General features: G+C 41.2%; 1 protein-coding gene across 2 annotated transcripts in view; it reads right to left on the bottom strand.

Annotated features, from left to right (window-relative positions):
* PIK3C2G (phosphatidylinositol-4-phosphate 3-kinase catalytic subunit type 2 gamma) overlaps positions 1-15,204 on the bottom strand; it is a 361,549-nt gene that overhangs the window by 1,177 nt on the left and 345,168 nt on the right. For both annotated transcript variants that reach the window (XM_012933403.2, XM_004611287.3), the window contains one exon: positions 6,752-6,877. In XM_012933403.2, coding sequence (XP_012788857.2) covers positions 6,752-6,877 — 126 coding nt within the window. The remainder of the gene's footprint in view (positions 1-6,751; positions 6,878-15,204) is intronic.

Here is a 15,204-nt window from a genome sequence, read left to right as displayed (position 1 = left end):
CCAGCAATACCACTCCTGGGAATATATCCCAGGGGTGCAAAAAAGCGCAGTAGAAATGACATCTGCACCTGTATGTTCATTGCAGCACTGTTCACAATAGCCAGAATCTGAAAACAACCCAAGTGCCTGAGAAAAAAACGACTGGTTAAAGAAACTTTGGTACATCTACACAATAGAATACTATGCAGCTTTAGGGAAAATGAATACATGAAATTTGTTTATAAGTGGATGGACATGGAGAGTATCATGCTAAGTGAAATGAGTCAGAAAGAGAGGGACAGACATAGAATGACTGCACTCATTTGTGGAATATAAAATAACAAGATGAGACAAACCCCTATGGACAGTAGAGACAAGGGCCAGCTAGATTGCTCCATGGTTGAAAGCCTGCCTCATGCGTTGAGGGAGAAGGCAGCTGGAATAGAGAAGGGCTCATTAAGTCAGTGATGGTTGGAAGGATTGCTTGGGATGGGAGATGTGTGCTGAAAGTATATAAAGGACCAAACCTCATGGCCTCTCAGTATCTATATTGCAAACCATAATGCCCCACAGTAGAGCGAGAGTAAGAAGGAAATTGTCTGCCATAGAGGCAGGGGATGGGGTGGGTGGCGTGGGGGTGGTGGGAGGGATACTGGGGACACTGTTGGTGGGAAATGTACTCTGGTGGAGGGGTGGGTGTTGGATCATTGTATGACTGAAACTCAATCATGAAAGCTTTGTAACTATATGTCACAGTAATTCAATAAAAAAAGTAGCAGAAAGGAAAAGAAAGGTTAGAAGGTCAACTTAGTGGGTGCATCTGTGGTTTCTGGCTTGGGTTCAATGTTAGTCCCCTTTATACAAACCCCATTAAGCTATCAGTGATATTCCAGTAGAGCTCAATTGGTTAGTTCCTCTGAACAGAAACTTATTTATCAAGTAGATAATTTTTTAATCAAAGGACATGAGATGAAATTTAATATGTAAATCCAGTCAACCAGCATGGTGCGACAGCTTCTGGAATAATTATTCCTCCCCTTCTAGAATCTTCCAAGACAGGAAATTATTTTCCAGTTTCTGAGGAGGGCTTATTCAAGTCATTCAGTTTCATCTATTGAGCTTCCCCGGAATATTAAAGAACCTTCAAGGCTGCCTTAATAACTAGAAACTTCTAACCACTGTGATTCATCTTTTTTTTTCTTTTTTACCGAAGTGGGATTTAGTCTTCTCTCCCGATGACTCTTACCCTTCCAGAGCTTCCGAGTAACTCCTTTCTTTCTGTCTGCTCTGGCTCTCTAAAATGTCTAGACTATCCCTCATTTTTTCCCCCACAACACCTTCAGCGATGAATCATCTCATGTATTACAGAAAAGGAAGATAAAGAAGTCCTCAAAGTGTTAACTGTATGTGAAGTAAAAAAAATAAAGTAACAATGAGGATTAGACCTCTGGAAAAGCCTAGCTTAAAATTCACTGGGAATCATCAAAATAGCTCTAAAGTTATACATTTAAAAGAGATGTCAATGATTTTTTTTCTGTGGACCTGTTGTAAAATACAGGTTTTCTCACTTGTGAAAGGGTAATTATCAAGCTACCTTTTAGCACTTGTTGGAAAGAATAAATGAATATAGATTTTACTACAAAACTTGGCACAAACTAAGACTAAAAAATCAAATGCATGAAACAGAACAACTGTTGGTATTCTGCATTAATTGAATGGAAAATTCATTTCTAGACATAATTGAGCCTATATAACTAGAAAGCTCGGATTCTCAAGAAATTATTTTAATATGAGTTGTCTTCTGGTCAAAATATGTTTACATTAAGTTTGAATTTTTCCCTGATTTATTATGCAAAGTTATTTTAAAAGTAACAAGTCTTATTAACATATGTGACAAGTCTCCATTACCTTCTAACAGATTCTGAATTTATTGGCTTGAAATTGTTACATAAGGTATAAAAAGTTGGTTAAGGTAAATAATAATATGTGTTAGATTTTATGCAAATGCTCACTGTGTACTATTTAACACCACAATCCAGTAAATAGTGCATTTCCATGTTAGTAATAGGTGAATCAAACTCTGGAAACTAAATTGTGTGTAAGGCTGGTAAGGAAAAGAGTGAGGAAACAAGTCAATGCAAAGGAGTGAGAATAGAAGGAAAGTTAATCGCCTCAGAAAATGACTCCTTTGGTGGGATCAGTAGGGACTTTAGAATCAGGCAGTTCCAGATGTAAAATATAGTTTATGACTGGGGACTGGAGATGGAATAAAGTGGGTAGGGCACTCGCCTCGCATAGAGCTGACACAGTTTTGATCCCCATCAATCCATATGGCCCCCAAATCCCACCGAGTGATCCCTGAAAGCAAAACCAGGGGTAAGCAAGGCCAGGTGTGACCCAAAAACAAAACAGAAAAAAAATCCTAGAAATTAAAAAGATGGGTCCCCAGCATCAGTACAATGGGTAAGGTGTTTGCCTTGCATGTGGCCGACCTGGGTTCAATCCCCTGCATTCTATATAGTCACCAAGCACTGCTAGGACTAATTCCCGAGTGCAGAGCCAGGAGTAATTCATGAGTATCTCTGGGTGTGACCCCAAAATCCAAAAAGATAAAAGAAAAGAGAGAGAGAAAAAAAGAAAAGAAAAAGATACTTGACCTCACAGTTTCAACTTCATTTATAAAGATTTCATTGTTTTTTGAATATAAAGTTAAAAGTTAGTAATTGCAAAACTTATGACTCTACATGCTAATTGCAAGATAACTCAAGGTGAAACTAAAGATAAAGCAGATTATCCCTGTTTCATCCTTTCAAATTTCTTCTTCATACTTCAAAGTATGGGACAGGAGGAGCAATAGCACAGCGGGTAGGGCGTTTGCCTTGCATGCAGCTGACCCGGGTTCGATTCCTCTGTCCTTCTCAGAGACCTTGGCAAGCTATGGAGAGTATCCTGCCCACAGGACAAAGCCTTGCAAGCTACCTGTGGCGTATTCGATATGCCAAAACCAGTAACAAGTCTCACAATGGAGATGTTACTGGTGCCCACTCGAGCAAATCGATGAACAACAGACAACGGTGCTTCTTTTGACAGTGCTTACTTCAAAGTAGGATCGTGTTGAACAAAGGTATGAAATGGACAAGCTACATTAAAGCAGCAGCTGGGATGGAACTGGGAGGTAGCATGTTAAGGGAAATAAGTCAGAGGGGAAAAGGCAGCTTGATGATTTCACTCATCTGTGATATGTAGAGAAATAAATCAAGGGAATACAGAGTAGTAAATGATGGCAAATCCTTGTTTGTATTACAAATTTGAGGTTACTGAAGAAAATGGGAGGGGATAAAGCAGTGCACTGCAAGTAGCAATGAGGCTGGTCGGTGGTCCTGAGCCTTTGGTGATGGTGAGGTATAGTAATGACACATCTAAACATAAGCGTCAACACTATTATAAATATATACCTAAATGATAATAATCAAAAATTATCAAAACATTAACCATCACACGATAATTCTTCTATAATACAGAATTTCATTCTAAGGATATTCATAGAATGATGGTTTTAAATTGAATGTCCAAGATAGAGTGGACCAAAAAATAACTCTAGGCCCAGAATCTTAAAACGGTGGGGTCTGTGTGTATTTCCAGCAGTGCCTCCCAATCTGAAGCCCATTATGTCAGTCAGGCAATTTCTAGCCAAGGTCTTCAGGCCGATTTCAGCAAAGCTCACTGTGGAAACTGATAAACAGACCAACTTGGTCCACTATGAAAGCTTTAGTCTCTGCAGGGCAGGCACCGAAGGGATATTTGGGCAAGTTCTTGCCCACACTCTTTCAGGTTTGAGTATTGGGGTGGGGACTGTGAATTAAAAGGAAAAGAACTGAACTGCTTTGAAGAGGCTTGTGGAAGTCTTTGGTGAAGCAATGTCACAGCCCCTTGGAATGAATTGAAAAGATTTATGTAAAAAGGGTCCTGAGATCCTTCCCTCTCCCTTCCTGGAACATTGCGTGGTTTTGTTAGTTTGAGAAACTCCAGCTGTGCTGAGTGCTGGGGTACTCAGGAAGCAAAACAGGGGAGGATTTAGAAACAAGGGCAGATGCCATGTGATACTCTACTGGGCTTCCCAGAAAGTGCAGATAAGGTACACCAACATAACGGAGGGCGTGGCATGAAAGGGCTTGGTCTGGCCTTACACAGCCAAGGCAAGAAAGAGTAAAGCTTGGGGCTGGAGCAATCGCACAGCGGGTAGGGCGTTTGCCTTTCACGCGGCCGACCCCGGTTCGATTCCCAGCATCCCATATGGTCCCCTGAGCACCGCCAGGAGTCATTCCTGAGTGCAGAGCCAGGAGGAACCCCTGTGCATCGCCAGGTGTGACCCAAAAGGCAAAAAAAAGAAAAAAAAGAAAGAAAGAGTAAAGCTTTTTCCTTTTGCATTTCTCCTCCCCTCCCCCCATTTTATTTTAGTCAAGTACCATGAATTACAAAATCATTCATAGCTGGGTTTTTGACATGCAGTGTTCCATCACCAATCCTGCCACCAGTGTCAACTTTGCTTCACCAGTGTCCCCAGGCGCCTTCTCTTACCCGACTACCCCAGCCCCAGGTTGCTGGCTTGACAAGCATCTTTTAAATTTGGTTTATTAAAATTTGGGTCTTGTGCATTCAGTGTTTGTTGACTTTGTGGTTCTTTATATGGGCTGGAGTGATAGCACAGCGGGCAGGGTGTTTGCCTTGCATGTGGCCGACCCGGGTTCAATTCCTCTGTCCCTCTCAGAGAGTCTGGCAAGCTACGGAGAGTATCCCGCCCGCATGGCATGCTCCCCATGGCGTATTCCATATGCCAAAATCAGTAACAACAAGTCTCACCTTGGAGACATTACTGGTGCTGTTTGAGCAAATTGATGAATAATGGGACGACAGTGCTATGGTGCTATTTATTATGTATAAATATTATTATGATAATATAGACAAGAGTCTAATAGGAGAAAAAATGTAGTATTTACGTCTTTTTTATCCAAAATCTCTCAAAATTCACCCAAGTTCTCACTTGCTAAACTTATTATATGAAGATCATTACTATTAAAATGGTCACTCACGCAATAATTCACATTTCTTCTCATAAATTAAGAGTATTCTAAGCATGGGTTTTTTGGTACCATTTTAAAAAATGTGCAGTGCATAAACTGTCTGTGTTCCTGCTACAAACACAGAAGGACTGTCCTGTGGTGATTTCTCATCATCAGCTCATGAATGCACGAGGACCCAGAATTATTGCAAGCCGTTAGAGATTTTGTAGCCACAACAATCATTGTAAAATAATCTCCTATATTTGTGTATACTACTTAAAAATACATATTGCTTGACATAAATCAAACTCAAGTTAATCTTACCTCCTCTGAATTGCTGATGGCTTGTCGTGATGTGTTGGCTTTTATTACAAATGATGAAGTTTAAGAAGTTTCTTGATATTGAGGTAGAGAATCTTGTATGAAAGCTAGTGATACATTGTCGAGAAATATATATCTGGTTGCTGATGTTGTGACAAATGGTAAGATATCAAACTGTCTTTACTGTACTGAAACTTTATTTTCTCTCTCCCACATACTAGAAGAAAATGATGTGTAGGACTAAGTAAAAGCTGGGAAGTGCTCAAGAATCCAGGAGAAGAGAGATGCTCACAATATAAAACCTCATCTGAGGTTGAGCTGGGAGTTGGCAGGGAAGGACAGAGGGATGGATGTCCACGTGTGCTTCATCACAGAAGTCACAGGAAATACTCAGGAAACAGCAAGACTGTTATGACTTAAAACTATGGCTAACTATGGAGCAAAAGGACATGCGCACACATAGTCCTGGTTATGTTTGACAAAAGAGAAAGACATGAAGGAAGAATTCCACAAATGGTGTGGGGATAATGAAATCGACATTCATAAGCACAAAATGAAAGATGAATTTCACCCCAAGCCTCGTGTTTTATTTTGAAACTTATGCAAAATATTGGGGCCAGAGAGATAGTACAGTGGTTAAGGCACTGGCCCTTGTATGAGGTGGAGCCTGTGCTCGATCTCTGCCACCACATATGTTCCCCAAACGCCAACAGAAGTGAGATCTGAGCTCAGATCCAGGATTAAATGCTGAGCATAGCGGGGTGTGGCACATGCCAGCCCCCTTTTCCTACCACCACCCACAAAAAATAAACCGGAGAGAAAATAACAAGAAAAGGAGAGCAAATGATAGATTTAGCGAAAGTACAGAGGATGTAGGAAAGGAGGAATTAATATAATTAATGTAGGATCCTGCTGCCAAGATGTAGGGGGCTGAATGTTCGAGTTATATAAGAATAAGAGCTACAAATAATTTTTATTTGTACTTTGTGCTTTTTTTTTAGCTTTCAAGGGATGTTTTATGAAATTCATTGCCAATTGGCTGGTTAGATTATGTTGGAAATTATTGGGTAAGGAAAATTGAATAAGGTAAGGTTAGAGAAAATGAGATGAAGTCAGGGACAGTGTCAGGATGTGAAACAAAATGTCATCTAGTGTCTCTGGAGGTCAGCCACAATCTGAAAATTGGCTTCTAAGTACTTTAAACACAATATCTGTATTTTCGGTTCCCATAGCATTTATATCCGTGATCAACACACAGTGGCTATTTTGGGAGATATCCTCCTCTCCTGGAATAATGCTGCCAATTACAGAAATTTCCCATATTTGGTTGTTAAGCTAAAAAATGGCAAGAAAAATACAGAAGGACTGGACAAGAGATGAGTCATACTTACAATTTCATTGTATGTGGGGTCAGTACATTTTGGAACAGATTTTGTTTTCCTCCTCCGAACTTCACTGGGATATGGTAAAAGATAAAATTCAACATGTGCACTGGGCGCGGAGCCATCTGGGAGATGCTGCAAAGGAAAATGGTTATAAATATTAATGCACGTTGCTGTCAGAGAAAACAAATACAAAGCTACTAAATATCCAGACCAAAGGCAGGATCAAGATTTATTGCCATCACTCTGTTTATCATAAAATAAGAGAACAATCAAAAGAAAAACATCATTGCTCAAAAATAATCCCAGAGTAGTTTTAAAGAGCACAAATGTCTACCTCAAATTAAGTGTTGCATAAGTGAATTATATTTAAGAGCTCATTAAATGGAATTTAGCTTTTTATGGTAAAAATTCAAATTTGCATCTTTGACATAAATGGTCAAAAGACAAAAATAAACCACAGGCAGCGACTAGAATTTTGTGCTTCAGGATACTTGAAGATTTAAAAATTAACACACAAAATAAGATGCTGCATAATGTTATATATGTTATATAGTGTCATATTTTAATCCAGCATTGAACTACAGTTTTTAATATTGAAAACATAACCTATATATATATATAGAAAATATAACATACACATGCATGTACACATTTATGTATAAGTGGATATATATGTGTAGATATATTTTGTGTGTTTCTTGGGCCATGCTTTAAGCTGTTCCAGAACTTACTCCTGTCTCGACTTAGGCATCACTCCTGGTGGTACATGGTGGACCAGAGGGAGTGCCAGGGACTGAACCCAAATCTGTTGTGTGCTGGGCGAGCACTGTAACTCTGCACTATCACTCTGAACCCACTGGGGAGATTTTTAAGTGGTTTTAATAATTTTTTCCAACTATTATCCAATCACCTTCAGATTCTTTACATAATTCTATTTTTCTTGCAGTCTATGGGACCCCCGATGTTTCTTGAGACAGGACATCGAGTGACTGTCACCCACGCTCTCACCGTCCACTTCTCCTGACCCTCCTCCTACCCCGGCCTGCTCTGCCGTCTGAATCCAGCACTTCTGCCCGTCGTCCTTCCCACCTTTCCTTGGAATGGCTGTTTTCATTTTTTATAGGATAACATAGCCTCAGGTAGTTTAGGTTTATTGGGTTACTCCCTTCAGGTGCTCCCATTCCTCTGTGTTTATTTGTAGCTTCTTTCTTAGTGTTCTGTTGACTTGTAAATACTGTTTTTCTCTTCTCCTTGAGTCCTTTGCATAGTTTATTCAGAGCAATGACCCTTTTGTATGGACACAGGAAGACTTAGCAAATGCTATGCTTTTATAACCTGGTAGTCATTTGACTCTACATGATATTTTCCTCCTGGGCATCTGTTCTCTCAACCTAAGCCTCAGCTGCCCTTACTTCCTAGCACCCCCAAAAGCAGGGTCCCGATGAGGGACGAGATGGACCCAGGGCAAGTGGTGAGTTGTGTGCTACCCTGGCATCGAGATGGGCCTGGCCAAAGTGCCTAATGCTTAACTATAAGTTAAGAGCTTGATCATGGACAAATGTTGTCATGATCCAAACAGTGATAACTAGATTTGGACCCTGCTAGGGTGAGGAATGATTAATCTGGCCTGAGTGCTGTGGTCTGAGACTATGGCAAGATGTTGTCAGGAGAGCTGCCTTGCAAACCTCAATGTATCTCTTGCTATGTCCATACAAAAATAACTAGGATTAAGATATTAATAAGCGTTTGGACTAAGGAAAGGATGCCCTGCTCAGAAGGGCTTTATGTTGAGTTTGCTGGGTGTAGCCTAGAGGGCAAGGTGGGAGAGACAAGTAGGAGGAGAGACTAGAGAAGGAGAGAGGCTGGAGTAGATCGAGAGAGAGGACGGATCTGGGAGTGTGGGAGATAAGAAAGTTGGAAGATTGAATAAACAGTAACTAATCAGCAACCAGCTTGGTCCTCGTTCTTCCTTCGCCTGTCCTTGGCCAAATGCTGTCCTGATCCAGCCCATACACAGCGGTTCCAGAGCACCGAACGCGGGCGGTGAGACACAGCCACCCAGAGAGCCCGCGAGTGCACACGCCCCTCGGTGTGCCTTAGTTTTTTACAATTTTTGAGATGTGTGAATGGGCGAGTGAGTCTACTGTTTAAAAACAATCTGGAAATATCCATGAAAGGAAAGGGTTCTGCCTTTGTGATCTCGGCCATATGGGTAGCAAATGGTACTTGAAGTCTGAATATCTAATTTGGTAAAACAAAATAGAGTTTATGTAGTTTGTGTTTGAAGAGTATGATAGTAATATTGAGCTAGAGAAATTAAATGCGGATCTTGCGAACCACTTTCTGTGAAATCTCCCACTTTCCAGAATCGTATCTTAAAGCTCTGAGTCACCAGGATATCTTATGGAGTTGGAGCACTGAATTCCTGAAACTCTTATAAACAGCTTTGTAAATAATGGGGAAATAAGTAAAAAAAAAATGAAAATTTAAAATTCTATCATGAGGAAAATTTCGCTCTCTTATCACTCACTAGTGAGATACAATGCACTGGACATAGCAGCGAGTCAGATCTCTGGGCCGAGACAGCAGCTGCTTTACGTGGAACTTAGGTTGGGGTTCCTGCGCTGGACACCCCCCAGATTGACCCCGGACTTTGTCAATGGGCATAATGAAATCTTGAGTAAACAGAAGGCAGTTAGTGTTAATCTCTGAGAAGGTAATATTTTTCCCTAATAAAAATGAGCAATATCCCCTATGGAATATTCTCTCTGGCCTCTTCCATAGCTTGAGTTCTCCATCCCTGTAAACACAGTATGTTCCAACTTTGTGTTTGGAATCATGTGGACATGGAGTTTTAGATATCATCTGGGCCCTTAAAGTTGCCAGAGAAGTGATTTTTTGGTAGGAATGGTAACTTTACAGCTAATCACTTTCTTCACTCTTATACGAGAATGGTTGATATTTATAGCTCTGAAAAAGATGTCAGGATAGTGCCTGTTTGAGCAAGATATCAAAGTTGGATACTAATTTTACTTTATATAAATGAGACGAATACACAATGCCTTGATTGAACAGAAGATTCTCAATGTGTTATTTTATCTGTGAGCACAATTTTTTAGTCTTGGTGCTATCGACATTTAGAGCCAGATAATTCTGAGTTCTTTATTGCAGAAGATTACCGTATCCAATGAGGATATTTGAACAGAATTATTTCTGTCGACTAAAATCCAGTAGTTCATTCCTGCTAGTTCTGTCGATCAGAAATGTCTGCAGATACTGCTGTCACTTCAGTGATAAAATTGACCTAATTGAGGACTTGCAAGTAGATAACTCTAAATAAAAACCTTGAATTTATCATAAAGACCCAGTCTCTTGACCTGTGAGGGTTTCCACCTGGATTTCTTCTTGGCATCCTGATATAGACTCAAGCTCAAATTTGTCCTCTCTTCTTTCTTGTTAGTCCAGCACAGATCTTTCCAACTCATTACTTCCATTATATTAATACTATTTCTTTTTTCCCTGGTGCTTCCTCATTCTTGATGTTTAAATCAAAGTATATACCAAGGTCATTATCCTTTTTGCTCTAGTTCACCTGCCACCACAGATCTGTATTATGTACCTTCATCGAACTATATTCTAGTTACTTATGATGTCCCAATTTTCTAAATCTCCTTCATTCATTTTCTCCTAATGTTTTTCTGCTCACTTTTTATTTGTATATATAAAAAACAACCCGTTTATTTTAATTGAATCACTGTGAGATATATAGTTATAAAGTTGTTGATGATTTGGTTTGTCATACAATATTCCAACATCCTGTGCACATTTCCCATCACCAGTGCCTCGTTTCCCTCCTGCCTTGTTCACCCCCACTCCCAGCCTTGTTCTATGGGAGGCACTTTTATTCTCTCTCTGAAAGGTTATCATGTTTGTCTCTTTACCTACTTTCTGTTCTCAGTTCTTGTTCAGAGTGATTCATTTACATTTTTTAAATATTTATTATATAGCCTGAAACTTCATTATTATTTTTTTCCATTTTAAACATTTCTTGTGGGTTGCAAAGTTGTTCATGATGATTTGTCATTGGCATTCAATGTTCCAACACCAATCCCATCCCCACCGTCACTTTCTTTCCACCATTGTCTCCAATTTCCTAACCGACTCAAACATACCCCTGTGTCAGGCCCACGGTAATTTACTTCTGGGATGTCGGTGTTCCAGAGTTTGTAGATGTTGCTCCAGAAAATCCAGAATATTTAACTGGGAAGTCTGGCTGGTGGCATGGTGGTGTCTTTGGGAGCATTTTGTTAGGGCAGGAGCTGGTTCCACCCCTCTCCAGAGATTGCCCCGGAGGTCTCAGCAGGGAATGGGAGTCCAAGAAACTTTTGCAGCTAGTAGAACTCTTAAAATTTACTTTTTATGCTCTTGAACAAGATGAGCATATGTGGTGATGGCAGTGAGATGTGCGCCTCCTTCAACTTTTGTATCACTGTTGTGTTTAATATCACTGCTCATAAACTATGTTGATGGTATCACTTTTCTTCTTAAAATATTTAGGGATTTTCCACTGCCTGAAGCATGAGCTACCAAATGCAGACAGGAAAACAAATCTCTATATGCCTTTTACCAAAACTTCACCAAGCATTGAGGCTTCTGTTTCCAAGTTAGTGTCCTTGACAAGGTCCTTAAGTATTTGTCGATTTTAGGATAATAGAATAGCACAGGTTTCAGTTTAAGTCAGGGTGCATTAGACCTCAGCATCAGGCTTAGTCTGTTCTTCGAAGCTTTAACTACACACATTGATTTCTCAGCTCTTTAAGAGAATCTCCCCCTTCCCCCCAAAGCAGCTGTCTTATCAGTAGTAATTTTTCCCCCTTCTGACTCATGCTATTTTTTGCTCCTTAAAGATCTGAGTTCATGTATTCAAGAAAATCTCTGGTTGTCTCATCATCAATGACCCGCATTTCACCTTTTGCCATTATCTATATGTGAATAAAATTTTCCTTAAAAATAATGAAATTACCCAGGTTTTTTTTTCTTCTGGTTGCAAGTCTAGGTTTTCACAAAGGCTTATTGATGAGTCACAGGCCTGGGGATACAAAACTCTTAGTGTGACCTTAAATGGGAAGGAGCAGGCCTGGGCCAAAGAGATATTACAGTAGGCCGGGCACTGCATTGCATGTGGCTAACCGGCTTCCATCCCTGGCATCCCATATGGTCCCTTGAGCACTGCCAGGAATAATCTCTGAGTGCAGAACCAGGAGTAACGCTTAAGCATTGCCAGATGTAGCCAAAACACAACACAACTAAACAAAATGTTGAAGAGTTTCCTTCTGTATCCAGGGAACACCAATTCTAGGGGATTCCCTGTTCCATTCTCCTGTAACTATGGCCAATACGTCCACTATTTTATCTAAATATGTAATGCGATTTAGACATGTAATGCAATTTAGAGACAACCACTGGACTAGAGCTATTACCGAATGGATTCCACTGGACATCAAAAGACCGCATGGCCGCCCACCTACGAGATGGTCAGACTTCTTCATCACCCTGAATGAACGGTTTGAGACTCCTCATGTTCCTGGAGTGAGCAGACACCATTGGGCTACACTAGCGTGCAACAGGGTTGAATGGAAATGTTACTGGTGCCCACTCAAACAAATCCATGAACAACGGAATGACAAGTGATACAAGTGATACTTCCACTATTCTCAGTGGATGTGAAACTGTCAAAATTTCATTTTTGTGGCTCAGGCTAACTGAACTCTGTAACTCTGTATTCTGTACTTGCTGTATTTACCATTTTCTTTATTTTTTTTTTTCAGTTTGGGCCCCACATGGTGGTGCTCAGCGCTTATCTCTGGGTCCTGGCAGTGCTCAGAGGACCAAATGGGGTGCTAGAGATCAAGTCTGAGTCAACTTTTCAAAGCAAACACACTGTACTCACCCTACTATTGCACCACCCTCCCAGGTTCATGCTTTAAAAAAGAATTTTATTAAAAAAAAGAAGAAAACAATTTTACAAATGGTTATAAAAATGGAAAGAAATTTCTCACAAGGAAAAGACCCCATCTTGCTCTGACGCCTCCATTTCATTTATCCCAGCCTGATTGGTTATTCCACCCCCTTTCCTAGGTCCACCCCCAGCTCCTTCTTCCTCATTTCCAACCTATTTATAGGTCTCCATTCAAGGAAAAAAAACACACATTCATGGAATTGAGGGAGGGTTTTTATTTTTCCCTTTACTTTATTTGCTCCGGTGGGCACCAGTAACGTTTCCACTCTGAGGCTTGTTACTGTTTTAGCATAGCCATGAGGGCAGGATACTCTCAATAGCTGAATGGGCTCTCAGAGAGGGTAGCAGGAATCGAACCCGGGTCAACAGCGTGCAAGGTGAATGCCCTACCTGCTGAGCTATTGTGCTATTGTGGGTAGGGCATTTGCCTTGCATGCAGGGGGACCTGGGTTCGATTCCTCCATCCCTCTCAGAGAGCTCGGCAAGCTACCGAGAGTACCCTGGCCGCATGGTGGAGCCTGGCAAGCTACCCATGGTATATTCAGTATGCCAAAAAAACTAAACAAGTCTCACAGTGGAGAGGTTACTGGTGCCCACTTGAGCAAATTGATGAACAACAGGATGACAGTGCTTTCTTTATTATCTTCTTTTTATTATTTTTTTTTATGTTTTAGGTTTGGGTACCACACCCAACAGTGCTCAGAGCTCACGACTGCCTGGCAGTGTTTGGGGAACTGTATGTGGCACCATGATGGGGACAGGAACAGCCCATCCACTGTACTATTGTGCTCCAGCCCTGAATTTATTCTCTTCTTTCCTTTCTCTTATGGCATTTCTTTCAGGAAACTCTGCCTCTGAAACAGTGCTAGGTCTATGTATATATCATAAAGTGGACACCAAATAAATAAGCAACTAATGATGGGCTAAATCTTGTTTATATTAATGGTCATTGTTACTGTCACTGTCATCCCGTTGCTCATCGACTTCCTCGAGCTGGCACCAGTAATGTCTCCATTGTGAGACTTGTTACTGCTTTTGGCATATTGAATACACCACAGGTAGCTTGTAAGGCTCTGCTATGCAGGCGAGATACTTTTGGTAGCTTGTTGGCCTCTCCGAGAGGGATGGAGGAATCTAACCTGGGTCGGTTTCATGCAAGGCAAACGCCCTACCCGCTGTGCTATCGCTCCAACCAATTTTTATTGTATTTGGAAGATTTCTTAGTAAGATTTTGAATCTTTAGAATGTGGTGTAGAAAACAGAATCCTCCTAGTCATTTATTCATTTATGTAGTTTCTGTGGGCTGGAGAGATAGCACAGTGTTAGGAAGTTCACCTTTCACAAGGCGGACCTGTGTTCGATTCCTCCACCCCTCTCGGAGAGCCTGGCAAGCTACTGAGAGTATCTCGCCCGCATGGCAGAGCCTGGCAAGCTACCGGTGGCGTATTTGATATGCCAAAAACAGTAACAACAAGTCTCACAATGGAGATGTTACTGGTGCCCACTCGAACAAATCGATGAGAAACGGGATGACAGTGACAGTGACAGTGACCATTAATATAAACAAGATGACAGTGATAGTAGCTTCTATATTCCATTGTGCTAGTTCTTATTGTAATATCAAGAAATAAAAAAGTCCAAGTAGAGGACAGCAGATCTCTCCTCCCTCCCTCCCCCCTCACTCCTTTTTCTCCTTCCCTCCCTCTCTCTCTGTCTCTCTCTGTCTCTCTTTCTCTCTCTGTTTGTTCTTGGGCCATACCCAGCTGTTCTCAGAACTTATTCCTGGCTCTCCACTCTGCCATGCGAGCAGGATACTCTCAATAGTTTGCCGGGCTCTCCTAAAGGGACAGAAGAATCGAACCCGGATCGGCCACGTGCAAGGCAAACGCTCTACCTGCTGTGCTATCACTCCAGTCTAAACTACAATAAAAATTAAAATAAAGCACACATAGCAGTTAAAAGTTAAAACAGATATATATTCATGCATTCTGTCATAGTTGGCTCTACAAAATAATGACGTTCTGGAGGTTCTGGTTCACAGTTCTTTTTTGCAGAAACAACAGGGTATTCCTTGACAGTAAGATAGTTAGACAGTGTGGAACAATGATATATCCTTGCTCTTGAATAACAAAACTGAGATTGTCAAATACTAGAAGTGGGTATGGGTGTAAAAAACTAAGGCTCGCCGAGGGGCACGAGCACTCTCGGGCTCTACGGGCGGCTCTGTCTCACCGCCCGCATTGGGTGCCCCGGAACCGCTGTGTGTGCTGTCGGTCGAGGGAAGGCAATGGAAGGAAGAAGGCCAGACTGGTTGCTCGATCAGTTTATTTCGTTCTTTCTCTCTCCGCTTCTCTCCTGGTCTCTCTCAGGATCTCTGGATCTGGCCCCCGTGGATCTGGCCCTCGTGGATCTCGCCCCCCAACCCACTCTTCCAGCCTAG

The sequence above is a fragment of the Sorex araneus genome, chromosome 10 (assembly GCF_027595985.1).
Source record: "Sorex araneus isolate mSorAra2 chromosome 10, mSorAra2.pri, whole genome shotgun sequence".
Classification (NCBI taxonomy): domain Eukaryota; kingdom Metazoa; phylum Chordata; class Mammalia; order Eulipotyphla; family Soricidae; genus Sorex; species Sorex araneus.
The sequence above is the reverse complement of the archived record's forward strand: the minus strand, read 5'-3'. Positions and strand labels throughout refer to the sequence as shown.